The sequence below is a fragment of the Camelus bactrianus genome, chromosome 10, assembly GCF_048773025.1.
Source record: "Camelus bactrianus isolate YW-2024 breed Bactrian camel chromosome 10, ASM4877302v1, whole genome shotgun sequence".
Classification (NCBI taxonomy): Eukaryota; Metazoa; Chordata; class Mammalia; order Artiodactyla; family Camelidae; genus Camelus; species Camelus bactrianus.
Window position 1 is genome coordinate 26,496,193 of NC_133548.1, and position 27,950 is coordinate 26,524,142.

Genomic DNA, 27,950 nt, shown 5'->3' on the forward strand with positions numbered 1-27,950 from the left:
TTTTTATTCTTATGTGTATTTTGAATGCTTAAATGGATCAGTTTTTTCCCTTCCTGAAAAAGAGACTACTGATTGTCTGCCCAAACTCCATTCTTTGCTCTTCTTTCATTATTAAAGGTGGAAATGTATCTAGTTCAAATACTAAATACCCTAGTCTCCACTGCAGATACAGGTGTCCCCTCCTATAAAAAGTGGAAGTCATTAGGTGAAGTTATTGGATAACAAATTTAAAAGGTTTTGACTGAGGTATTAAGCAGATACCTTTTTACTCTTACCTTTTTCTTCTTGCTGCTTGGAAAATGGCCATGATGACTAGAGCTATAGCAACCATTGTGTGATCATGAGACAACCACAAGGAAAAGATACAAGAATAGCAGAGAGAAAGGAAGGTAAAGTCTAGATTTCTAATGACTTAATAACTTTCACATCAATTAGACTGCTAATTTCTTGATTTATGAATAAAAGAAAAATAAATTACTATCTAAAATAAACTATTATATATATTAATCCACTATTATTTGAGTTTTCTGCCATATGGCTGAGCCTGATAATAATTTCTCTCTGCAAGTAAAAATATGCCATCCTTTGAAATTTGAGTCTATTAGAAAATCAATTTTAGTAAATTATTTCATAAATTGTTCTGTTTGTTAATTTTACGTAACTTATTCAATTTGGGAATTTATTTCTATAAATGTTGTTTTCCATGTTCTCATTTATGAGAGATCCTGTGGCTTAATGAGGAGGATGCGGTCTTTGGAGTCAAATGATCATGGTCATTTGAAACTTAGCCTTGTCACTTATGTGATCTCTGGCAAGTTTCTTAATTTGTCTGAACCTCACTTCCCCATATCATTAATACTCCATACAATTTTACAAGAATAAAGTGAAGTGAGAGAAACATTCTATCTCTTGTTTGAGATTGCGCTTCTATACAGATGTCTACATGTGTAAAAAGTCATTGACTATACATTTAAGGTTTACAACTTACTTTATGTAAGTTATATTTTAATTTTAAACAACTGGCAAAAACAGGCATGCCATAAATGGAAAAAGAGAAACCCACAAAATATAATATTTCAATATGATTATCTTATTTCTATAATAAAAAGATAATCATTCTAGGGTGTATTTACAGGTATTTTAATTTTTAAATTCAGAAACTGAGATGAATGCATTCTGCCAGAAGTGTTCACATGTAATATGACACACTGAAGTTTCCTTTACTAATTTCTGACTCTCCTACAGTTCTTTACCCTAAGATCTATAAGATTCACAATTATTGCCAAGATGTATTGTGATTTTTTTCCCTGTGCTGAAGTTTTAAGGTTTGAGAAGCAGAATCCAAAAATTGTGCTTTTCATTAAAATTAGGGAGTCAGTGTCCCCTTCCTTGGAATGGTTACCAAGGAATGATTGTTCAGATGGAAGGAGGGGTCATCTGATTTCTGTAAAAAAGACGGTGGCCAAGATTAAATGTGTGGGCTGTGAGACTCTGTTTCCAGGAGCACTGAATTCCCGCTCTGCTCCTCATAGGACCAACTTTATTTCTTCCCTAAGTTTGTGAGTTACCATCCCTAAAGACTTTCTCCTTCTCCAGTCCCTTGTCCCATTGTCCCCAAATGTACTCCATCAATGCATGTGCAAGCAGCTCCCCCTGTCATTTGGGAGGTGCCAGTTTACTTCTGTGAGAGACAAGCTGGTTTTCACATTACACTGGCAACTATCCTGGGCTTTAAAAAAAACAGCCGTGTGGTTGCCAGCTGACCTGCTTTCAACCAAACAGCTGCTGTGTAAAGTCAGGGGTAAAGTTTGCAAATCCTTGGGGATTGAGAGTTGCTCAACACCCACCTTTGCTTGAGAATATGAAATGTCCAGGTTATGAGCTATGTGAATTGCTTCAACTTCCTATGGAATCACAGCAGATGATGTTCTGTGCTGGCTAGTTGAAACCAAAGATCAGACTAGATGGATGTGCATATGCTTCAAGAGTTGTACGAATCTGGGTATTCTATTCCTCATCCACTGCTCACCAGTCTAAAATTAGTGATTTGTGTGTGTGTGTGTAGGGTGGGGGGAACACCTGTCTTTCCCAGGTTATTTTTGAACTAAGACAGTGAGAAGATAAACAGGAATCTTTTTTGTGGAATATGGTGTTGAGTGGTGTATTTTTGTTGGTGAGGGAGAGAGGAAACCCATGACATAGTTCCATACACACATGCTCCCCCACACACACACTCACAGAGAGCCATCTTACATGGAGTGCCTGTAACTATGGATTTAGATATCTTTATTTCTGTCTTCGTGAAATAAACTCTAAAAACCATGGAATAAACTCCATTTATTTTTGCTCTTTTTACCTCCTCACCTGTACGCTGCACAGTAATTTAGCTCCCCAGGACAGCTTTTAAGATTCTAATCTTGTTCCTGTCCAGCACTTTTCTCACAGCAGTGAGGAAAGGATTGGCATTCCTCCACTATTGTATATAAAGGAGAATCCGTTCCTGGAAATAAGAGCATTGTTTATGTTGAAATTCCCTTAGCTTAGCTGAACCTTCGATTATATCGCCCATTCAGATAACCAGATTTTTACCCCCTGTGGTCTGTTTCCATTCTCAGAGAATTGTCAACAATTTATTTCTGCTCTGGCGATTATTTTCGTGAGTGAGAGGAAAAGAGACATCTGGGAAGATTTTGATAACTGAGTCATGTATATAAAGCTCTAAGCACACTTTTAAAAGACACCATATGAGAAAATATAGCTTGTGCTAAAAAATAGCAAATTGAACTAAGTTACTGCTGAGGTAGGCATTTATAAGCTGTGACTATTTATATGAATCACACTGTTAACTTGATTCCAGATATCATGGAAAACATCTTAATTTGCAGTTCATAAATCTGAAGAATATTATTAATCAGAAAAATCCAATATGATTTTTATAATTTATACTGGGTCCCAAATGCAAAGAAATAATTCTATTAATTTCGTGGAAGTTTGCTGAATTTAGAAACAGATTGTGCAGACTTCAAAGTGCTATGTCAATCTTATGCAGCATATTGACAATATAAACCCCCATCACAAACTAAGGTTTGTCATTTAATTCTGTGACATTTTGTTTCCTCTATATATTTACTCTATTTATTAGACACTTTCATCTGGAAGCATTAGAAAGTTGGCAAAGACATGTAATGGTTAGTATATTTTGCTTAATGGGAAACATTTCTGATTATGCATTCAGAAATGGGGAAAATATTGCTTCATATGCTGTCATTCCCATTGCTGAATATGTACAAAGACCAGAGAATATTCAGAGCAAAGGAAATTTTTTATTTTGTTAAGTTCCATGTTTATGGCATTGTGTACAAAATGCACATAAAAGCATTTTCTTATCTATTCCTGTTATATTAGATAAGTTCATGCCCTGCTCTTAGCATTTTCCAACACAGCTGTAGAGTAGTTTAAAGCCTATTTTTTAAATAAGTGATGCTCAATTTGTCTTTGATGATCCGGATGATTCAGGTGAGATGGGAGCACGGTCGGGCCCTTATTTGCATAAAAATTAATCACAGAAAAATGTAAATTGATAAAATTTTGCCTGGCTTTTTCCCCCTATTTGAGAACCTGGGGATGGCTCCCAGAAGCAATCATCTCAGTATGGGGCCGCATTGGATGCTGTACAAATGATCACATTTGTGTTGAATACTCACTCATTTAAATGTCAGCACTGATGGGGCGGTACATCAGTAGAAAAAATGAAAAATAAATACACAGCAGCTGAAGACTATCAGATCCATGGGCACTTTTTAGAGATATATGATCTAATGTGAAAAAATTGCAGATTAATTATCCTTTTTGCAAAATGGTAATTGTTTTAGTATCACACCAGAAAAAAATCTGCAATTTATTTGGAATCAAACAAAAAACAGTAATGTTAAATACGTCATTACATCATTGTGTTTATTAGAAGCCTGCAATTAATTCCTAAGGCTCCTTAGGTCTTTAAAGCTGCATAAAATGAAACAAAAGAATGTTGCCATTGATTTTCAAACAAATGCTTATCTTTCAAATCAGTCTGACTTGTGTGAAAAAGGAGGTAATGTTATGAAGTTTGGTAGATATTGTGGATTAACTTAATTTCATTGTGCTGCTGACATTTCTGATAATATCTTCACAGATCCTGTTAAAGTTGCAGTGTTAAAATTTGAAGGTTTTTGTTCAATGGTGTGTAACTTTAACTCACTGTTAAAGAACTTGTGAAGTGTATTCCTAACAAAAGATGCTTTAGGAAAAAACAACAGCAATACTAATAATAGGGAAAATAGAAACTGCTTGTGAGACCCTCAAAATAGAAATCCTTTGAACTGCTTTTAGTGCACCATTAACATGCATGTAATTAATGTGGATATTTGAGATTAAGAATTTATATTTAGCTGTTCTATGGAAAATAATAAAATCCTAAAATTTTCTTAAATAAAAACAGGTATAAGTCATGTCATTTCATTCTAAAAGATGAGTGGATAGCATTATTATTATTACTATTTTTACAGTTTTTGCAATCCATTTATGTTTGTTTCTGGGTAACTCTCCTTGGCGCTGCTTTGGTGTTCTCGGTGTATGGTTTACATGAAACATTCTTACACAGATGGAGATTAGGTTCATTCTTATTATTCTATAACTTTAGCATAGATTAAAATATTTGAAACATTGAACACATCTTCATTAGCCAGGGAAGAAAAAGTTAAAACATAGCTTTTCCACCTGCTGACTTATAAAACTCCCATTGAATTAATGTTCCATTAACCAAAGTCAATTGTGGAAACACTAGAAATATTTTGAGATAGTTGAAATCCAATGTTATTACCAGAGTTGCTTTGTAGTTAGCTTAGAGAATAGCCTCTAAAATTTAAATTGACCGACATTTAGAGACCATGCCTGTTTTTGAGATTCAGTATAATTTGTTATGTAATGAGAATAGCTAACACCATGGGTAACAAAGTCACCATTTATGTTATTTAACAATAACATAACATTTAACTTGGGAAGTCAGCCTTTCCAGAGTGCTGACTATGGGGTGGACGCTGTTCTGTTACTTTACAAATAATGATATGTTTAATCTTTATAACAACTCACTGATGTAGGTGTCTTGTTATCCCAAGAGTGACATATCCAAGGTCACCCAGCTAGTCAGAGGTGAAGCCAAGATTTAATCCCAGGGGTCTGGCATCAGACTGCTTGCTCTCAACTACTCTGCTCTGCTGACAAATGCCTGGTGTGCACCTCTAGGTGCCAGGTCTGCTGCCAGGTGGAGTCTTGGCAAGAGAAAGTGCTTTATTTATGTGACGTTAGAACTTTCTTTTTATAATTGAAGCCTGAATCTATTTTATATCAAAATGTGTTGGGTTACACATTTAAAATTTTTATTTGATCAATAATTTTGTCTTAAAAAGTTACATTTTGTGTCATTATTAGACTAAAATTAAATAAATACCTTAAGATATCTCATGACAGTCTCTCTTTTTCTGGACAACGATATGACTGTTGAGATGAATCATTAAAGGCACTAAAGAGGTCCTTGTGCAACCTGACAGGCTTTGCTATTGTCAGAATCTCTGGGAAAGCCCGTGTGCCCCCATTCATTTCTCTTTCCCTGGTATAGTTCATTAGTTCATGTTAGGGCATTACTTTCATTTGTTTATCCATAATGTAACTATCCATGCATCCATGCATCTACCTATCCAGCCATCCATTTATTCAGCCAAGCTTCCCCTCACATTCATTTGCATGTTGGGATAAAAGCAACCCTTTTATCTTATGATAAAATAGAGACTTCATGCCCATGGCCCACCCATCTTCTCTTCACAGCCTTAGCTGTATCTAATACTTAATGGACATGCAAAATATACAGACAGCCCCCTTGTCCAATATCTGCTCCACACCAAGCAGAGCAGTCCCTTGGCCAGCTTTCAATACTAGGGGCTGCATGCCGGCAGGAGGTTTGCAATCAGGATAGAGCTGAGGAGAAGGCTGTTCCACTCCCTGGAAGCAAGTTTGGGGCTATTTAGCCAAGGAACCCTAAGATCTCAGAGAATTGTCTGGAAGTGGAGAGGAGGCTCATGGATTCCTTGGCTCCATGCACTCCTCACCCACTGAGTGAAGCAGGAGGAGGGTAAAAGTGAGGTCCAGGGCAGAACCACTGGTTGCCCAGGTCTCCATTTAGTACTACATCCTACAACTGTTTATTCAGTTCAGGATCTGTGCTGATGCTGTTCTAGGCACTGGGGATGCCCTGAAACAGAACAGTCAGAGTCCCCATGAAATTTACAGTCTAGTAGACATAGACAGCATTTCTTATACACTGAATTTTATGTTACTTAACAGTATCACACTGTGACAAATGTAGGATTGTTCACGTGTGTTTTAATATTAAGAGTTTCCTCTGTATAATGCACTGCATTGATCCTTGTTATTTGATTACATGTGTGGACTTCCTATTAATATTTATTCTTTTAACAGTGTTCTCATACCTCTTTCTTTCTTTTCTATAGCTAAGTGCTCTTGTCCTTTTCATTGGAACCTCACTGTGTTTTTCTTTCCCTCTCAGCTGCTTGTTCTTTTTTCCTCATCTGTTTCCTGGGATCTTTGTTTGACACAAAACTGAAATATGACTCACAATAGACAATCTGAAGACCTTAAAAGCTGTTTGGAAAAATATACCTAAAGAGGAAATACTTACAAAAAGCAACCACCCAGTTCTACATGAGTGCCAATATCTTTGGACCCTTCCTGAATAGTGATGTAGTGATAACTAAAGTCCATCCCTTGATGCCCTTGGAGCCCACCCGGCACCCCCTTAGATCAGGCAAGTGGGGTCTGTCTTCTTCATGGCAATATTTCTGAAGACCTATCAATCACTGTCTCTAAAAGCATTTCTTGAAGAGGTCAGAGAAGGTGACCATTGGGCAACCAGTGGGTGAAGATCAAAGAAAGGAAAGGACAGGACAGGAATTGATGAAAGCAGCCATGAGAATAAGGAAAGAGATGAGCCGTCAATGGTAGTGAAAAGTTCCTCAGAGATGGATAGCAGAGAAAGCAGCAACAGGTTCAGAGGAAGCACAGGAAAAAGTAAAAGACTGGAGTCATGGAAATGACCGAGAGTATACTAGAAAGCTGATAGACCCTCCAAAGCTTTCAGGCTTATACAGAAGCTCACTTCTCTCTGCATGATGGTTTATAGATAGGGGGTACTAAGACCTGGTAGGCAGCCCTTCATTCTTATCATGTGGCTTCCACCTCTAGGTCTTAAGTGGCCGTTCCAGTTCTTGCTATCTCCCAGTCAGTAGGAAAAGGGATGGAAAAAAGGGACCGAGGAGGCACATGTCCAGTTGTTTTAAGGGTGAACTCTGTGAGTCACATCATATCCACTCCCAGCTTATTTGGCTGAAACTTTGATGTATGGCTACACCTCAATGCAAGAAATCTTGTCTTTAACTGGGTAGCCCTGCTCCCTTCTAAAAATCTATCATTACTGGAGAATTGATTTGGGGGATAACTATTCCTTCTTGATATGAATAAGTGGAGGCAATCAAGAGCCTTAAATGTTGAAACACTTTGCTTTAAGGAAAAGAATTGGCTAGACATAACTGAGACTGGGAAGTGAAAAGCTATAGACGTGAATCGCTCTCTTCTTCCTGGAACTCTGTGTCTTTGAAAATCAGACAGTGGAGCTATTACATAACACCGAAAGATTGTATTTTTTTCTCCATCTCTTGAAATGTCATCTTTCTTCTTCCCTTTCATTATCCCAAACTGTTTATCCTCCATGTAAACAAAATTCATGCATCCTTCCTCCACTCCAACAATTTCTTTCTATAATATTAAGCTTGTATTATTTTCTTTCCATTAGGTGTACCTGTTGTAACTCTTATTGAAAGTGCCATTTTTCTCCATTACATATTGTCTTGTATTGTTTTCAGAAACTCTCCAGGTGTATAATTTTTGCTTCTTCCTAAAATGCTATAGTCTTCCTAAGGTAAGAAATCCTCTCTAACTTCTTTTGCATTCCCCATAGTGCCTAGCATTGTGTAGGGGAGAGACAGCAGGTGCTCAATAGACAGTTATTAATGTGCTTTATTTGGACAAAAATCTACACAGAAACTTGAGGTAGTGGATATCCCCAAACATCTCAAATACCAAAGCTAACCTATCAGGCCCAGATAGGTAGTAAATTAAACAGATTCAAGAACTTGAAGATGACATGGGGTTCCACCATAAGCAAGTATTTTGAAGGAAGAATTTTTTTGTTTGTTTACAAATCGTGCACTTGATGGAGATTTTACTGTAGCTGCAAAGAGAGCTTTGCTTTACAGAAGTATGAAACTCTCTGACTATGGGAGATAATGATAGGTTTTTAGTGCTGAATATAGATTACTTCTATGTATCCAGAATCTAAATAACCAGGAAGCTCAACCAACTAGAAAAACAAAACAAAATAGAGCAGGTCAAAGACTTTATTTTGAAAAGCAAACTTGCAAGAGATGTCAGGTGTGACTTCATATTCATCTGTATATCCATTTACTTTTCTATACTAAATACATACATATTCCTGGCAATTACCACTAATGTACTATAGGTTTCCACAGTATTTTATAATTGATGTTTTAAAAAATAACTTTGGATTGTGTTAAAAGGCTGAATTGATGATCTTCAATTGAGAGAAGTATAATATACAATTATGGAAATTATTATGAAACAAGTGTTCTTTCTAGGGTAATTGTTGGAATTATTTCTCACTCTTAAAAATTCCCAGTTATGCAAGATGGAAACATGGTCATTGAATTCTCCTTAGCCTTTAGTTGCCATTAAAATCTAGTCTTTGTCTTAAGTAATTTTCTAGTTATCAAAATAATGTAAAGAGATGGGGCAAATGGGAATATATAAAACAGAAGAACAAGTTCCAAGTGTATTTACTAGTTTCTACAAAATATCCCAGGAATAAAGTAGAATAATATTTAATATGCAAAAGTTACTTGATCTTTATAAATTTTGGCTTATAAATTAATAACACTGTAGTCTTCAGTGCCTTGTTTCTGTTAGCGAAAAATATTTAAGATTTAAATCTTAAAATAATTATTTGCATAAACTATTAAATTTAACTTCAATATTCAGTATGAGCTGCAAAATAAATGTAACTTAAATATTGATATAGTGGTATGAGGAAAAGCTTAGAGACTGATAGCTGATAGATTCAGGTTTCCAGTTATGTAGCTAATCTTTTAACCCTTACACAGTGCTTAAGATTAGCTTGTGTGTGTAGTTTCTGATTTTGAATGATTTCTTTCCTGTCTAGAGGACTATACCCTTAGAAAGCTTCAAAACAATTCAAACCTGTGGGAATTTGTTGTTGGAATATTATTAAATCCCATCAAAGTAGGTCATTACTATTATTGCTACCATTTTTGCAATCTGCCCATTTCTTCTATCTTTTTCTTTTTTCAGGGTTGGGGTACTTAATGTTAGTCTTATAAACTGATTTCTAATAAGATCAGTGTATACAGTATATAATTGTTTTGTATAATGTGATTTCATGGTTTCTGAGGAGCTATGCAACTTTAATTATAGATGAATTCTAAGTGGTCTGATCTGTGGCTTAGATAAACTTAAAAAAATCGAACAATGACCAATTAAATACACAGGTTCTGGTGTAAAGCAGAGTTGAAGAGTTCTTTGACAGTTGTGGGATGTGACCCTGATTTTTACATGCATGTTTGTTAGAGACTGCTGATTTAAGTTTGAATTTGCCAGAGTATTTATAATTTACTGTATCATATCCAAATTATATATTGTATCATATTTTATTACTATGTTCATTACATTGTTGGCAACAATATAATTATGTCTTGATAGAATATGAAGAAAGACTATTTCTCTTCAACTGGGACACATTTGGGTTTCTTTTTATTTTGCTATTGATTTCCCAGAGTGCAGAATAATACCTTTCTGTACAGTCCTGCACAGTTTCTCAGAGCCTGCTACAATGCTGAAGTTCTGTCAAAGGCACTGGACTCCAAAAACATTATCTAAGGTGTCTTTGTTTCCCATCCCTTCATAAGATTAATTGAATTGAGCATTCTGGTGGAGCCATGACTCCATTAATCAAACTTAAATTGATATGATCAACTCTGGACTTAGTTTTTGAGGGAAGAGGTGACTATCAACTGAAATGTTGAGCAATGATCCTAAGTTTTTTTTTATTTTTCAGTTTCATATAAATCCAGGAGGATATTTTAACTTTGGTCATGTTTCTATCCATGGAGGTAGATACTCATGAAATATCAAATAGAATTTTACATTTAATGGAAAAGCAGGGTGAATAAAGTTACTATTTTAAATAAACAAAGTTGTCTTTGAACCTTATTTGATTACCTTGTAAGATGTTTGTGTGTGTGTGCTTTCAAGTAGGTCTTTCCAAAACATGAAATGTTTTGTTTTATATCATGTTTCTATTAAAAATGCCAATTGTTTCAGAACACTCTCCTCCATACTGAAGAGAAGGGAAAATATTAAATAAAAAAAATAAGCTCTCCGAGCATTGCATGAATCATTGTCGCCACCTAGTGCTGACTTTTAGGAATTAAGATGCCAAAGTCCTTACTGAAGCCGTAAAGTTCTAATTTATGTTATGCACATGTACAGTCATTATAGCTGGCCTGCTAGTGCCATTACAGTTAAGGGTCTGTCAGCTCTTCATTTATAAAACATAATTATTAAGAGGTCTATTGCTTTTACATAAATCCCACGCTGTGCTGGAACTCTGCAGTCGAATAGCCTTTGCTCTATGTGAATGTTTATTAACAGTGTAAGTTGAACTTGACCAGCTCCTTTCAAAGACATCCTGATGGGCTGAAGTTATATAGGCAGTGCAACCAAAAGGATTAATCTTTTCATCAACAACCTGTGCTTTACCTTATAGAAACAGCTTTACATGCATCAGATCAACAGACATCTAAAAACTCGATTCATGTGGCAGGCGCTGGGTTTTCATAGGGTATATTTCCCACCCAGTGGTATATGAGAGGAGACAGACAGTTTGGGGAGAAAGCCAGGATAAGCTGGTTTCATGGAAGTCAAATGAATTCAAATCAAGAAAGTCTTTTAAGAAGGAAGGAATGATCATGTTGGGCACTGCTGTTAGTTCAGTTATGTCTTAAAAAGACCTTTGGCTTTAGTGATGTTAAAATTCTGGTGGGGTAGTTTCATTGGAGTTTTAGAGATGAAAATTTGATTGGAATTAGCTTAAGAGAAAAAGGAAGGAGAAGAAGAGGAGATGAGTCTTTTAAGGAATTTTCTGTAAAGGAACAGAAAGAAATAAGGCAATAACTGGAGATGGACGTGGGGTATAGAGAAAAAAATTTTTTTAAGATACCAAGCTGTCAGACTTGCAGATGGAATGACCAGAAGGGCAGGAAAATTGATAGTTCAGGGCAGGAACAAAGTCTTAAGATGAGAGAGGATAAGGATCTAGGTGCAAGCAGAAGTGTTGACCTTAAATCAAATCACTGACTGCTCTAAGGTAGCAGGAGGTCAGGTTCTGTGTTGGTTAAGGAACACGTCTTTCTTACCACCACCATCCTTCAGTACCCAGGCACAAAGAACTTCCAGCAAGTTTAAGGGAAAGCTAGGCCCTTGAACGTAGGGTTGAATACTGCAAATGGTTCTGATGAGGCCAGGCAAGCTCAGGAAACTTTCAGGCTCGGATGACCATCACGTGCACTAGAAAAAATTATAGCTGATGGGCTGCTTCTCTAGTCTCATTCACTAATCAGTGATTTATTACATTATAAATGTCCATCATTTCATTTGTAGACTGAGTATTACTTAGCTGTAGCGATTAATCTCTTGCCATAATGTTAAATTTTATTGGCTAATATTGATTTAGCAATTTCACATCTTTAATTGTAAGATAGTTGTATTGCTTAAATTACCAGTGACTGACTTTATTATGAAGCTTATCTCCCATTCATGGAATGAATTAGCTAGTTTTCTATATCGTTACGGTTTAGGATGTTTTATATAATACAAAAATGATCTGTTGAATGCTCTGTGAAGTTACATGAGCAAGACTGTATTTTCTATTTCAAATCTACAAGGTTTTAAAAAATTTTTTTCACCAGAAGTTTTGCATTCATTAACATAAATATGCATAATATACTCTTTTAATCTTCTCTGTGCTTAATATTTAGCTCATTTTTTTCTAGTTGGTTTGTATATTTTTAAAATCTAAATTTATTTGCATAAGGCTTGCTATTTTAATTTTTATTTCAAAAGCATTTCTTTGAACCATTCTACTGATATTCTATTTCCTAATTATTTATTTATATTTGAATGTTTACTGTTTTCTCTCATCTGTTTTCCATGGGATATATTTAAAACAAATTACTGAGTTCAATGCTTTATTAATTTCCTTTCTCTATTTAGCTCTTAATAAATAAGCATTTAACATTATGCATTTATCTTTGAATATAATTCTAAATGTATTCTTTAAGTTTTCATGATTATTATTTTCATTGCTTGCTGAATAATTTTTGATCATGTTATTTTTCCCCTTATCTGGTGTAATAGTATTTTGAAAGAGAGAATGTGTTTTTAAAATTATCTTGTGGTTGAAATAGCAAAATTTAAATTTTCATTTATATCTAATTTTATTCTGTCACTTGCCACAAAGTGTAGTTAGTTCAATTTTTATTTTAAAACTAAATTGAGGTTTACCTTGTTAGTATGTGGCAAATATTGCAAGTGTTTCAAGAATTGTTGAGAAAGACATTTTCTATTAATAAGCTAAAATGTCTATAACTAAATGGGCATACTTACATTTAATAGTTTTAGCTGTCAGATATTTTATGTCCTTATTTGTTACTTAAAAAAATTTACCTGGTAGTTCATCATCTGTTGGTGATGTAATGATATCTTCCACACTAATTGTGTGTCTGTTGATTTCTCTTTGAATGTCTAAAAAGTTTTGCTTGTTTTTTTTCTATGTTGGTACTGTTATTTGTGTCATTATTATAAATTGACTCTGCTATTTTACTTTGCCTTTTGCCTCAAATTTCACTGTCAGTTAAAACATTGCCATTTTTTTCCTGATTTTTAAAGATATATTCTTTCATTAAAAATTACTTTTATGTTTCTTACATGCGGTAAATTATAGATTTGGGTTTTTAATTCAAACTCAGTTTTGCCTACTTAATAAGGAGTACTCAATGAATATTTTTTGAAGTGCTTTTTAACCTTGCTAAATTCTCTTTTGTCTTTTCTTTTGCTTTAGGTGGGCCATAAAACATGAAGGGACCAGTAAGCCAGGCCAGTGGAAACATTCCAGAGTTGAAAATTCTCTCTGGAATAAGCTTACTTACATGTGGCCAGTCCTACCCAGCGGCCAACTTAATGAGGTTGTATTGCTTTGTATAAGACATTGTTGTTGAGACTTATTTTAAGGCCCCAATATGTGGTCAATGTGTGTAAAAATTTCTATTCAGTTTTTGATTTACAGTTGTTAGATGCAAGTGATCAATTAATTATATTGTTCTGTCAATTAGAAAGATGCACTCAAGTCATTCATTATGGAATGAATATGGAATTTATCTATTTCTTCTTGTGCTCTGCCAAATTTTACTTCATATATTTTGAAATTTAGTTCTTAGATACACACATGTTCAGAAATATTACATCACTGTGGTGAACTGAAACTTTTATTGTTATGTAGACTTTGTAGTGCTAGTTTAAAGTTTTCAGTTAGTCAATACTAATACAACTACCTCAGCTTTGTTGTTGTTATCTGCCTTGCAGATCTTCTTTCTGTCCTTTTACTTTTGATATTTGTATGTTCTTCTGTTTTGAGGGGTCTCCAGTAACAGCATATAGTTAATTTTTAAAAATGTTTTGACAATCTTTATCTCTAAACTGAGGGATTTAATCTTTTCTACTTATTGTAATGACATATATATGGATTATTTTCTGCCTTTTCTCTGTTTCATTTTTCTCCATTTTTATATTTTAGATTAATTTTTTTCTTGTATTTTCACCACCTACTAGATTAGAAATTGTGTCCTCTATTTTCATTCTTTTTTTAATTATTACTCTGAACATTTTAGCTTGCATATGTAAATGATCAAAATCTAAAGTTAACAAATATATTTACTCTTCTCTCAAATAGTTGAGGACATTACATTACTTTAACATCAGTTTTCTAATTTGTAATTTATACACTGTTATTGTCATGTATTTTAATTTTAATCTTTTAAAAATTTCCACAAGATATTAACATAGTTATATGTAGTTAATATTAATTTAGATTTACTCCTAATTTTTCTTCTTTCTTCTTACACCTCAGTCGTTCCAACTGGGGTTACTTCTCTTTTGCCTAATATACCCTTCTTTTAGTTATCAGTAGCAAACTTAGTTTTCACTTAGTCTACTTAAAAAATTATTTTTACTTTTACTTTTACTAAGCAAACTTAATCTTTTATTTTGCCCTCATTCGTGTAAGGTATTTTCACTTAGCAAACTGAAAACATAATAGCTGACTTCTACCTGTGGTTTGGATAGCCTGAGCCAGTGGTTAGATGAATTATGTGTCTAAAACTCAGGATTTGCAGTGTAGTGAGAGCCAACATGGAGCCAAAGGTGGAGGAGTAGCACAGAGAAACCAACAGGCCCAGCATACACCAAGAAAACTGAGAGCTGTGCTAGTTGTAGACTTTTCTTCAGAGGTTCAGGAAGGGCAGAGGTTAAAACCCAGAGAGCACAAAGAGTAGCTTACTCCTCAGCTGGAGGTGAGCAGGTGCCAGCAGGTTGCCCAGTGGCCAAAGAGGAGAAGAGGCACATCCTTAGAGGTCTCTGAGGATCCAGGACAAGTACCCACATATAGACTATGAACCCCTTTTCCCAATGGCATATGGTTTATTGAACTTTCATCTAAACCCAGAAACCATGTTGAGGAAAGGGAAAGGAGGCTTATATCCTTGAAAAGAAATAATAGTCCTGGTAAGAAATTTGAACCTTCAATTTGATTGAACATGCATCCAAAAGTACAGAGCTAAAAAGCAAACAAAAAGGGCTTTTCAAAATTGGAAGAAACTGGGACATTTCTCATTGGAATATCACATTTCCCACCCACCTAATAAGTTGGGAGTGGACAGGATGCCTCATAAGGAAGTGTACTTTCTCATATAGGGAAAGAGAGAAAATTATAATTATTGTAGATTTTACAGATATTGTGCTTACATTTTTTAACATGAATATACGAGTAAAGTAATTTAGTTAATTAATTGACTTAAATGATGAATGATAACTATATTAGGAAACCTAAGTTAACCAGGTTCCTTTTAACATTTACCTTAAACAAAATTAATATTTTTGATAACATTCTAGAGTTTGACAACCAGAAGATCTTAAGAATGAAAATGGGCTACTGCAAAGTTCCTAGCCATTCAAACAGAGCCATAGCTTTTGGGTGGAATAGTTAAGAAGTCACCGTACTCCAACAGAACTCTGGCCTTGACTTGTAAACCGAAAGGAATGGACTAAGGCACTAAATTAGCTAAAGTGAGACAAATTGGCCATGTATTTCAAAATGACTCAGCCTAAGTGTCCTCTTATTTCTTGAAATGTTTGAGGAAGAAAATACATACTAGGCAGAGAACAGAGAGAGTTCTCATTCAAATTAAATGTACTCTATTTCACTTAAGTCTAGATTCCTTTTATGTAAATGAACCATATTTTCTTCCAGTCCCATTTCCACATTTTTAAGCAAAAGGATGATTTTATCTGTGTATCGTTAAGTACAATTAATCTTTTTCTTGGAAAGACTTTACATATAAATATATATAAATAGACTGTAATTAGGAAATGTGACATTCATATTGTGGGATTCAGAACACTTTGATCACTATAAGCATGTATGTTCACTTTATTCCAGATTTAATCTTCGAACTTTACTATTTGTCTAACCATTATTTATTATATGTTTAGGTAATGCAGACAGTGCAAGAAAGGAGATAGACATGGTCCCTACCTTCGTGGAGCTTACAGTTTAAGTATAGGCTATGTGTCAAAAAGGAAGCAACCAGAAGAGGAAGAAGGCAGACTCGATGAATAAAAGACTAAGAAGGGAGAGCAGGAAGAAACTCACAGAAAAAGTTTGGTGTTCCAGAAAACCAAGGCTGTTTGCTGAGCCAGTTTATTCAGCTGTATGGTCAGTATGAGGAAAGGTAGCCAGGCTGATTGTCTAAATGACCCTGAAAATTAAGTCAAAATATTGAATCTAAAAATATCATCTGAGACATCCTACCCTGACTGAGATTCAAATTTTCCTGCTAACTCTTTGACTAGAACCTTTCAAAAGAGAATGATGACCAAGGGAAGATTTCAGGAAATAGATAAAGTGGGAATTATTTTTGTGGTGACTGAGAGTGCATTATATACCAGATTATTTGCTCTCAGGGGTGACAACTGATTTCACTTTTTTCACTATGTTAAACATCATTCATTCTAAAAGGCAATAGATGCTATGTTTTATGAGCAAGTAAGATTTCATATATCTTGGTGTATTGGTACCTTAAAAATATGTTAAAACCTCCTAAAATCACAAGATTAATGAATTATTTGGGTTTATTCTTTTACTAAGTTCACTGGAATAATTTCTAGAAACTCAGGTTAATTTATCACCCCTTATGGGAAAAGTTATAAATTGAGAAGTTGTATCTCTTAAAAAGGTAAGAAGCAATGGATTTTTGTTTTCAAGGATGAAATCATTGCAAAAAGTGAGTTTAAAGAAACAAACTTTTGGGATGAGCGACTGGATAGTGATTTTAATATCTCTGAATTACTAAAGTAAAGTATATCTATTTGGAGGGGTCCATGTTAAAAAAAAACATGTTAAAAGTACACATTTTATTAATCTGTCAAGAAATGATGATAATTAGCTATCAGTATGACACGAGAAAAGGGAGATAGAGGAAAGCCTGAGAGAGAAAATTGAAGAATCTATTAATTTTTTAATAATAAATAGATGATGAAGGGCCAATTTGACTAAGCAATTTAGATCACTGGTTAAGAGCTCGACTCCCAAAAGAAGCACAGGCTGACTCTAGTTTTGAAGCAGAGATGAAAAGGAAAAAGCAGAATTATTAATGCAAGGGAGCACTATGGCCTATCAAAGGTGTCCCGACCATGCAGCTGTGCCATGGAACAGTGTGAACACGTAGAAAGCCAAAAAGAAATGAATGGGAACATTAGAATCCCAACAGAGAAAATGGAAGGGGAGGAAACACTCCAGTCAGTTTAACCCATGTTTTTGTTGTCCTTCATTATCCTGACACCATATTTCTCTATTTCTATGAAAGATAAAGTAAAAGTGCCTTTAACATTAGAACAAAGTTTAAAGTAGCTTAAAAGAAGAACTGCCAGTGTACCCCATATATTATAGGGATATTTAAAAAGTTATTTTGACTAACTCACAGGACAATGAAGTCATAATGAAAATTTTAAAAGGAAATACTTAGAACCAGAGAAAAATATGTGGAATGCAGCTAAAGCATACTTGAAGGAAATTTACAACCTTAAATGCTTATGTTAAAAGAGAAGAGAGGCTAACAATTAGTAAGAATTCAACTTGAGAAGTTAGGAAAATAATAGCAGAATGGACTCAAAGAATTAGAAGGAAGTTAGTAAATTAGGGGAGAAATCGATACAGTATGTGATACGTATAAAACAGAACCAACAGAGTAAAAAATTGATCCTTTAAAAAAATTAAGAAAAAGGATATACCTAGCCAAACTGATCAATAAAGAAAGAGTAAAGGTAAATGATATTAGGAACAAAAGAAAGATATAAGGATAGATGGTGAGAGATAAAGAAAATAATAAAAGGATATTATAAGTAAATTTATGCTAATAAATATTATAACTTAAATAAAATGGCCTAATTCCTGGACAAAAGTAGTTTAACAGAATGGAACCAAGCAGAAATGGAAAGCCTGAATAATCCGATAATCAGAAAAAAATAGAACCGATAGTTAAAATCTCCTCACGAAGAGAGCACAATTACCAGATAGTTTTATTGTCAAATTTTACCAAACATGTAAGAAACAAAATTTCAGAATATTGCAAAAGAAATAACACTTTCCATCTCATTTCATGAGGCTAGGATAAACTTGATACCAAACCTTGATATGGATAATATAAGAAAATTGCATGTTAATTTCCTTTATGAATGTACATGCAAAAATTCTAAAGAAAATATTAGCAAGTTAAATCTAGCAATCTATAAAAAATATAAAACATTGTGACCAATTTGGAATGGAATATTAGCTTAAAATTTTTTTTAATTAATTAATGTAATTAATACATAACTGATGGAAGGACAAATAATCATATGAGCACATCTCAATAAATGCAGGAAAAAGAGCTTTACATGACTCAACATACATCCAAGAAAAAAATCTTAACAAAATGGAATTGACAAGAAATTAATTAACCTGCTCAAAGTTTTGATATCCAAAACAGTCTTTTAAAAAACTAATTGAGCTGTTTCTTAAATGTGTATGAAATGGCAAAGGGCCAACAAAAACCAATTTCCAAAGAAGAATAACAAGGTAAGGGTACTTGCCTTGCCAAATGTAAAGACTTACCATATATAATCAACACAATATGGTACTGTACAGGGGGAGAGAAATTGACCAATTGCAGAAAATGGAACACACAGAAACAGACCCACACTTACATGGTATTGTCATACGTTAAGCTGGTTACTGCAGATTAATGGGAGATTAAATTGCTGCCAGGACAACTGTATATGCAGATAGGGAAAAAGAAAGACAGACAGACCTTGGGCCCTGCCTAACAACATCTCTTATCATCCCTTATTTAATCTCCTTCCACAAATGTCTGTTTCCATGAATGGCAATACCATTTACCCAGGTGCCCAAGCTACAAACCAGGGAGCCATCCTTGCCTCCTTTTAACCCCTCAAACATCATGTTCTGTTAACCCTCAAGTCTGTTACATGCACTGCTCAATCCTTTCACCCCTCCTTTACTGCACTAACTCCTACTAAGACTTCAGATCTATCACATGGCATTTCTGATTTCGAGTCTCCTAAATGGTCCCATCACACCTTGTACCCTATTGTTATTACACCTGTGCTATTGTACTTGACAGTTTGTTTCTAGGTAAATTTCTGATCATCCTCTAGAAGTTCCTTGAGGAAGAGTATCCTGTCTTGTTCATAGTTTTATTTCCAGTGTCTAGCAGTGTGCCTGGAATATAGTAAACAATAAATATTTGGGTAATGCATGAATTAATAAATACATGTATGAATGAATGGATACAAAGTAACCGAATTCTACAGCTGAAACATCTGAAATTCGATTAAATTTTATCATCTCACTCTTTTTTGGGTGTTCCCCAAATATATTTTTCTTTCCCAAATAGATTTAGTTTAAGATAATATTTACTTCAGGTGGTAAAACCACTTTTCGGACATTCTTCCTTTCTTCACATTGATTAAAGATATTTTACATAGGAGCAAAAAATACTCTAAGTTAATTCCATTCTATTTTTCCAGAATTATGTTTATCTGAAAGGGAATAAATCTTCCATGTTGTAACACAGCACTGGTTGTACATACATTTTGAAAATGACTATCTTTCTTCTTTAAGTAAAACTTGAATTAGAATTGTCTGGAACTTCTTAGGTACCGAATACATGTTTGCTGAATGAATGAAAGATGAAAGGTATAAGCAAGTGTGCTTATTTTTTTATGTCTAGGAATGGCTCTTACTATCCACTTATTATCAATTTTCCTGTCGTTTTTTTCTGAAGGAGTTTGATTGGCCAATAGAAGGACAGCTTCTTCCAAACAGTCCTCCCATGAAGAAACCCACCTGTAAGACACTGGAGCAACATGTCCCTGTAAGACTCCAAGTTTTGCGGAATGGAGACAAGAACAAAACCAGTGCCCATGTTGTAATCAGTCCCGGTATCTCACCTGGGTGGAAAATGCAGTAAGAACAACTTGTTCATATTTCTCATCAAGCACACTTTCTAATGTCTACAGGTTTTTTTCTTCTTGATTACGGGTGTTTTTCTGGGAGAATTCTGTGTTTGTTTTTTAAAAAGGCTCCCATGTGGCTCTTTGGAGGTAAAAGTAGATACTAAGATTCATTTCGTTTCTGTCAGGAGCTTAATTTGAACACTGCTGATTTAAGCTGGGCATGGGAGAATATAATGAGTTAGAAATAAGTAGTTCTAATAAAAAGTTTTCTGATCAATACCAATTTTGAATTAGCATCACTATTTGAATTTACTAATGTATTTTGAAATAACTGAATTATACTGTAATATACTATAATATACTATGAATTACTTATTAAATATAAATTTGTAACTTTTATTTCAGTTATTATTTACTTTAAGTTATTATTATACACAATTATTTACATTTAGATCTTTGGAATATTTAATGAACAAGTATAGTTCTCAAAATACAACTTTATATAATTTATATCCTTGCCTTGAAATAAGATTTTAAAAGTTTTCTATCCTAGAAAAGCATCAGTCTGCACTTTAGCTTACGTTATGAGACTGGAATAAAATCTTCCCAAACAGCCAATACTTCTCCAACACTGGAGAAAAATCACTTGCTATATTTTCATTACATTTTATGACAAAAGGAATCATAGATCAGTGCAAAACTCTGATGTAAAGAATGAGTTAAATACTTTGTTTCTCATATTATTAACAGTGATATTACCTCTTGACCTTTCTTTTGAGATGTTTAGAATATTTGAGGCTGCTGATAATAATTTAATATTACTTTCTTCACATTGATTAAATATACTTCATGCATCACTGAACAATGAGTAACATTCAGATCGGCTGTCCACTGAACTGCCTGTAAAGATGATAAAGTAAAAAATTAATCTTCAAAGTAAAGTCAACCCTGAAATTGAAATCTTTGACGCATACATTTCATAATTAGCTCATTCTACTAGATGTAAAATGTGAGGGTAATGCCCTTAAAGTAGTATATGACTTTTTTGTAACATGCAAAGTTAACAAATAATTTCTCTCCCTTCCTATCTTTAACTGTGTCTCAAAATTATATACAGATTTGATCTTATCAATTTATGTTTTAAAATGCATGCTGCAATCAGCTAATCCAAGCTTAATCTGAGAGATTTGTTAATTTATACAGCTGTTCTGGCAGAGTCAGTGAAACTCTCTGCTGTCTATATTCATGGGACAGTGTGTCCTGGTTAATCAAATATTCACTTTGTTCTCTACATCAATTAATTATTCCCAGATAATTAAAATGCAGTGCCATACACTTGACATTAAAACTCTAATGTCTAAATATAGTTTAATTTTTCTTGGCTGATTCAGAAAATTTTCTACAGGATCGTCAATAGCATCCCTCTCCTGCCCCCCACCTTCCCGAGCTGTATGCAAGTACTGGTAAGAGAAGGTTTAAATAGGAAGGAAGTGTTTTGACTAACGTTAACAGGGCCGCTGTATTGCACAGCCCCAGAAGGCACAGTTCACGTTGTATTCTGTGTAAGTGGTACCCCAGAACTGTGAAAGGTAGAAGACCTGCTGTGTTACTTTTATCCAAGCTAAGTATCTATCTTCCAGAAGAAATAAATGCTAATGACACGTGGGGGTATATTATTTGCATTAACCTGAAACATTTATAAGAAAGAAAGATGGTTGGGCTGTTTACTAAACATCTTTATAAGCAAAATCAGGTTAGAATGATGAAATATAGATCCTTTTTAACCAAATTCTGCTCTGATAGCATGCTGTCCTTTAGGTATTTAATAATTCATTCTAGACAGTTTGGAGGGAACTTTTGTTGTTGGTGGTGCCTCCATCTACAAAGCCGAAGGAAGATCAAATAGCATTTTGTTCATTACTGAGTTGATCATGGTCTTATTGAGTAACAAGATCTTGTCCATTAGTTCTTGATAATGGTTGTCAAATTCATATAAATTAAGACAGTTGTGATTGCTTATGTTTCAGGTGTATTTCATTTCTCAGAACCTTAAGGAAAATTTTATAATTTTAAAATATTATTGTTTTAAGGAATTGTAGGAGGAAAGACTAAACATGAAGCTATTAAGTAAACTTTATATATTAGATAATTTCAATGTATATGGGTATTATTTACCAGTAAGTTATGATCCCTGGACTCACTCAAGCCCCTTACTATAGCTTTTAAGGCCCTTTATGGCCTGTCTCTGCATATTTCTCTACCTCTTTATCAGCACTCTCCCCAATTTCCATTCTTAAGCTCCCTCCACTCCCAATACCTCCCATATGCCTGAGTAATAAAGGTCTTTTGAGAATGAATTTGGACTTCATTTCTAGTTGTTTACTCTGAATGTAACATCCCCAGCCCCAACCCTTGAATTCAACTTCTCTGTACTCCATTGCTCTGATCGCCATGAGCTTTTCACCAGCATAGCTTCTGCCATTATCTGTGTTGTAATTATCTGTTTATGCCTCCATCCATGAGACAGAGAACAGGGGTGATGTGTTATTCATCCATATGTGTGCTGTCTGCTATGCTACAGTCATGGAACAGTGTGTTCTGGTTAATCAGATATTAAGTTACTTTATTCACCATATGATTTAGGGCCCACAAATTTAGGGCCCTAAATTAGTGCTTATTGAATGAATAAATGAATTACTGATAAACTGTACTTGATTACCAATTCAGATGAATGAATGAATGAATAGCTATAGTTGAAGAGTATTTCTTTCATTTAATAAAATATAGAGATTTTAAAAGTATACAATACTTTCTTACTTGAAAATTTGAATGATGTATATTCCAATTCTTTTTCTATGAGCATGATTATTAAGTTTTCATTAAAAATATTTTTAGGTTGGATTGATAACCAAAACAGTATCTGAATAATATATGAATAAACATATGAATATGAACAGTAAATGAATAAAACATCAAAGGCCAAATGAATGTGATCTCTGCATTTTCTTCAAAGTTGATAAATTCACATCTCAAGAGTTTTCAGCATTATTGGAAAAGGATTCAGATATTGGAAATTTATTTTCTTGTAAAAATTGTTCATAGTATAAATGTTTATGAAGTTTAATATTTAATGTGATAGTATTTGAAGCCCTATTTTTTATGAAAGGCAAATTATTTTAGAGTAAATCATGATAAATTAAGACCTCATGGGGGAAGAGTGTATATAGTTCACTGGTAGAGTACGTGCTTAGCATGCACAAGGTCCTGGGTTCAGTCCCCAGTACCTCCATTTAAAAATAAATAATAAATTTAAAAAAACCCTAATTACTTCCCCTCCAAAAAAAAAATGAAAAATTATATATTAAGAAAAACTTCATGACTTTTTCACGTATTTAAACAAGCTGAATGATAATTGTGTATACTGACATATCAAATTTTGGATCATTTGTTTCAGAAAGGTTGACACTGAAAGGAAAGGGAATGTGAAAAATTATGTCACTAAATATTCTGAAACAGAAACCAACCAGACTGGATTTCACCAACTTTTGGAGAGGTAAATAAATGCAAAAGTATATTCCATTCAAATTCCTGAATGATTATAACACAAAAAAAAAATACGCACCTACGTAAGTTGTTAATATAATGATTCTGGAGTTTTTAATCCGTGAAATACGTGAACTATTTGGGTATGTGATACTGATGTTAATTAATACGTTTCCCTTCAAATTTCTAGGCCTGGTGATTTCCATTAGCTTCTGAACTACCAACTATGTGAATATAAATTATTCCCATTAAAACTATATATTTCACAACTTTACAGCACTTTGATTTGTTTTTGTTTGAATTGAAGGCAGGGTAGTTATCTACTTTCATTTTTAAATGTCATTAACCTATATCATATTTGTGAAATACATTGTAATTTTCTTTTGATCAATATTTTCCTACCCGAATAAGAATTATCCCCAAAGAATTTGGTAGGTGTTCAAATGTAGAGCACCTGGTATAAACCTTTTTACAAAATATGTCTTGTTGAATTTGGGGGTGGGCAGTTTTGTTTTAAGGAAAACTATGCTATCCTTTAGTAATTTAATAATTCACTCTCGACAGTTGTGAGGGTCTTTTGTTGTTGCTGGTTCTTCCATCTGCAAAGCTAAATGGAGATCTAACAGCATAACAAGACCATCTTAAAAATAATAGAGATAGACTGTTTTTGTTCGTATCTAAAGTTGCAGGCAGCATGAAGTATTAGAAAAACCAGTCCTGAGAGAGCAGAGTCAGAGATAAGCCTCTGCTTTTTTAGGTTCTCTGTAAATCCAAGCCAGGTGGTTATCAGTCCTAACTCCTAATGTGAGAGTCAAAGGACTTTATTTCCAGGACCTTGGCCCCTATGTAACAGAGAAATCCTGAACTGCTCACTTAGCATCTGTCTCAGTTTCTGCCCTGTTATTCTATGATGATGCCCTGTTGGGAGGCCATATGATGTAGTAAAAGACCTAGAGAGTTTTCAGTTTGAATTTCAGCTCTTATACTCACTGGCTTTGTGAACTTGGGCAAAGAACTTAATCTACAGGCTCAGTTTCTTCATTAGTAAAATGGGCTTCTCAGAAAGGTTGTGAGAATTAAACAAGAGAGTAGACGTGAAATGTTTGCAGTGCTTGGTCCATTTTAATAATGTGTTGCTGACTTTTTATGTGCCAGGTGCTTTACATGTATTCACATGTAAGATATCCCTATAAGTACCTGTCTTTTATTGATTGGGAAAATGAGGATCAGAGAAGTTAAGTAACTTCTCCAAGGTTACACAGCCAGTACATGAGAGGGCTAGAATTTGAACCCAGGCAATCTGACTCCAAAGTCCGTATTCCTTATTAGGCACTTAAGAGCCAATTCTTTTCTTCTCTCTTCACTGATGTTGGCTGGCACATGAACTAGTTAGAGGAATTGAATACTAAGGAAACAGCTCGTCTCAGTCCTCTCCAACACACCCATGAGCCTGTTGAATCCAGCACTATTAAAATAGGGTTCCCATAAAAGGAAGGGAGAAAAATCCACCAACTTCCCTTTCCCTCTATTCTCCTACTTGTCCTAAAACTAGATACTGCCATAGTCCAAAATTCTCCTAGGAAAATGTGAGTGGGAGCAGGTTATGATGATGGTGACTCTGCTTAGGTCGTGCTTGGGTTTGGGGAAAGTAGCAGAAATTGGGTTAGATCTTTGGGCAGCATTCACAGAGAATTAAGCAAATCTTTTGACTGGGGCTCAATCCTCTTACTCTTCCCTCCCACCCCCATTCTAAGAACTCCTCTGGATGAGAAACCCAGCCTAGTCGTCACTGGTCCATCAGCTTCAGAGTTGTGACAGAAGCAGAGACTTCATTCCCACTGGCTTACTTTCTTCTCAGACCTCTCAAAAAATGGAGGGCCTAATTATCTGCTCAGTTGCTTTATGCCATCTGAGGAAATAAAATTGAGAAGTATTTTTCATACAGCCAAGTCTTCCTGATGAACATAAAGTCACTTCTAATTCATTTACTATAGTCAGTACATTCTAATATAAAACAGCATGTTTCAGGAAACACCCCATCACTGCTTAGCTCTACTTCCTCTTCCCCACAGTTCTACCTCTTTACCTCTATCCTAAAGTATAGAATTCAGCCTCTCCACCTCCAGTCCATCCTCCACTTTTCTGCCAGTTAACGTTCTAAAAAGCAGATCTGACAACGCCGTACCTCTGCTATAGGACCTCCGGTGGCTTCCTAATATTTATGGAATAGAGACCAAGTTCATTAGTCTGGCATCCTAAGTGCTTTCACCTGGTTCCTGACTCCTTTACCAGCTTCATCTGTCTCCACCTCCTGTCCATAAGCTCAGCTCCAGCCATATAAAACTTCTCTAGGTACGAACCCTACTTGGTGAACTCCTGTTTATTCATCAAAGCCCAACTTGAATGTCACTTCCTTAGATGAGGCTTCTCTAGAGGAATTCATTGTTTTTCCTCTGTGTTATCACAGCTCCCTGGGCAGGTGCACCCACCACTTCATATTAGACTTCAGTTGCTGATCAGTCTCTGCCCCTGACTGGAGAGGGAGCCTCTCAGGAAACAGAGAAACTGTATCGTTCATTTTGATATCCACAGGGTTGGCCCAGTGCTTGTTTGGGGGTAAAAAAAAACAATCACTGTTTAATGTTTAACCTGGCCAAAAATTCCTATTTTTAAGGGAGTTAAAGGGCTATCTACAGGGATCACTTCTGGTGGAGCCAGATGAGAGATTGCTCGGTAGTGGATGTAACTTTGGAGGAAGAGTAGAACTTTTAGAGAGAAAGCTGAGGAAGATGTTTTATCTAGAAGGAAGGGCAAGAGAAAAGGCACACAAATAGGAAAATGTGGGAGCATACTGAGGAATGAAAAATCAATCATGATATGTTTTTAAAAAAATTTTGTTGACCGTGCCTGGTCCTGTGTTAAGCACTTTTCAGAATCAACCCTTAATCTTCACAGCATCCCTGAAAGGTAAGAAATTTAGGCTTAGAGAGTTTAAACAGTTTGCCCAAGTCCTACAGCTTGGGGAGGGAAAATGACACTAGGAAGGGGTCTGATGGGTTCCCGGGCCCAGCTCTTGACTGTCTCACAGTCTGTAGAGCTAGTTGTCATTAAGGATCCAGGCCCTTGATTTCTTTTGTTTCCTCTCCTCTCTGCTGAAAGCTTTCAGGTCAATTTTTGTGTCTCTTATTGCAGGTGCACTGAAATTTTAAATTTACCTTCTGCAGCTCGGAGATTGTTCAATGAAAAGGGGAAGGAGATCTTTGCCCTAAAAGACCTTCAAAGAGATGAACTGGTAAAGGCAAGAATGTGAAACTGGAAATATTAATATACTGATACTATTAAAAGAAAAAGGATTTTAAATATAAGACTTCTAGCACCATTTTTCCTCTTATTTTTTTTTTTTGTCAGAATTATCCTGACTCAGCAACCATCAGAAAGTAATACAAATAGCTAATTGTTGAGAGCTTACTATGTGTCAGGCATGATTTTCAAGGCTGTATATGATAGAATTCACTTAATACTCATCACAACTCCCTTAATAAATGAGGGCAGAAACTGGAGAGAACCAAATTATTAACTGTTTGTAATTTCTGTCCTACTTGGAAGGAGGTAGATCCTGTATTCTTTTTGCGGTCTTCAAAATGTAGTTTTTTAATGACTTCTTAAAGACAATTTCACCTTTTCCGAAAAAAAAAGCATATCTAATTTTTCACACATACTATTTGGGTGGTTGGAGAAGGCTGAGAAGTGGAAAGACTTTAGCAGCCCAGCCTTTCCTCCCATTTATAGAACTTGAGGTATCAGCTCGTGAAGAAAACCTGTCTTGAATAATGCCTGAAATTCTTTGAACAGAGAACCAAGCTTACACCAAATTATCAGAACTTGACTTGGGCTCTGAATGTAAAGATCCCTTGAAAGAGTCTTAAACCCAAGTACCAATGACCTGTATCAGGGCGGAGAGCCTCTGTTCTTGGAGTCTGGTAGACTGTGTTTTGAATTCTAACTCTATCACTACCAGGTGTTTTGTTTGTTTGCTTTTAATATTTTTATTTTTGCTGCTGTGCTTATTCACTGTGCTATTTTAGGAAGAATTTAAATAGATTTCATGTAAACATGCAATACAAAATGGTAAGTTTAATTCAAAGATAAGTCGATGAGGCCACCAGGGCAGAGGGAGTATGAGTAAAAGGAGGACAAGATGGAACCAGGCGTGACTGTTACAAGACCCTGTATATTTGCTAGAAATGAATCTGTCAGCTTTTCTGGGTTACCGACATGAAGACTGAAGCATGAAGAGTTACATGATTAAGTGTATCCATGAGAGAAACAGAACCCTGTCATTCAGAAAGAAGACATTTTTG

The 27,950-nt window shown here is 34.9% G+C and overlaps 1 protein-coding gene across 3 annotated transcripts in view; it reads left to right on the top strand.

Moving 5' to 3' along the window:
- DCDC1 (doublecortin domain containing 1) overlaps positions 1–27,950 on the top strand; it is a 393,336-nt gene that overhangs the window by 305,594 nt on the left and 59,792 nt on the right. For all 3 annotated transcript variants that reach the window (XM_074372209.1, XM_074372210.1, XM_045523733.2), the window contains 4 exons: positions 13,319–13,442; positions 19,875–20,056; positions 23,501–23,599; positions 26,782–26,881. In XM_074372209.1, the coding sequence (XP_074228310.1) occupies positions 13,319–13,442; positions 19,875–20,056; positions 23,501–23,599; positions 26,782–26,881 (505 nt within the window). The remainder of the gene's footprint in view (positions 1–13,318; positions 13,443–19,874; positions 20,057–23,500; positions 23,600–26,781; positions 26,882–27,950) is intronic.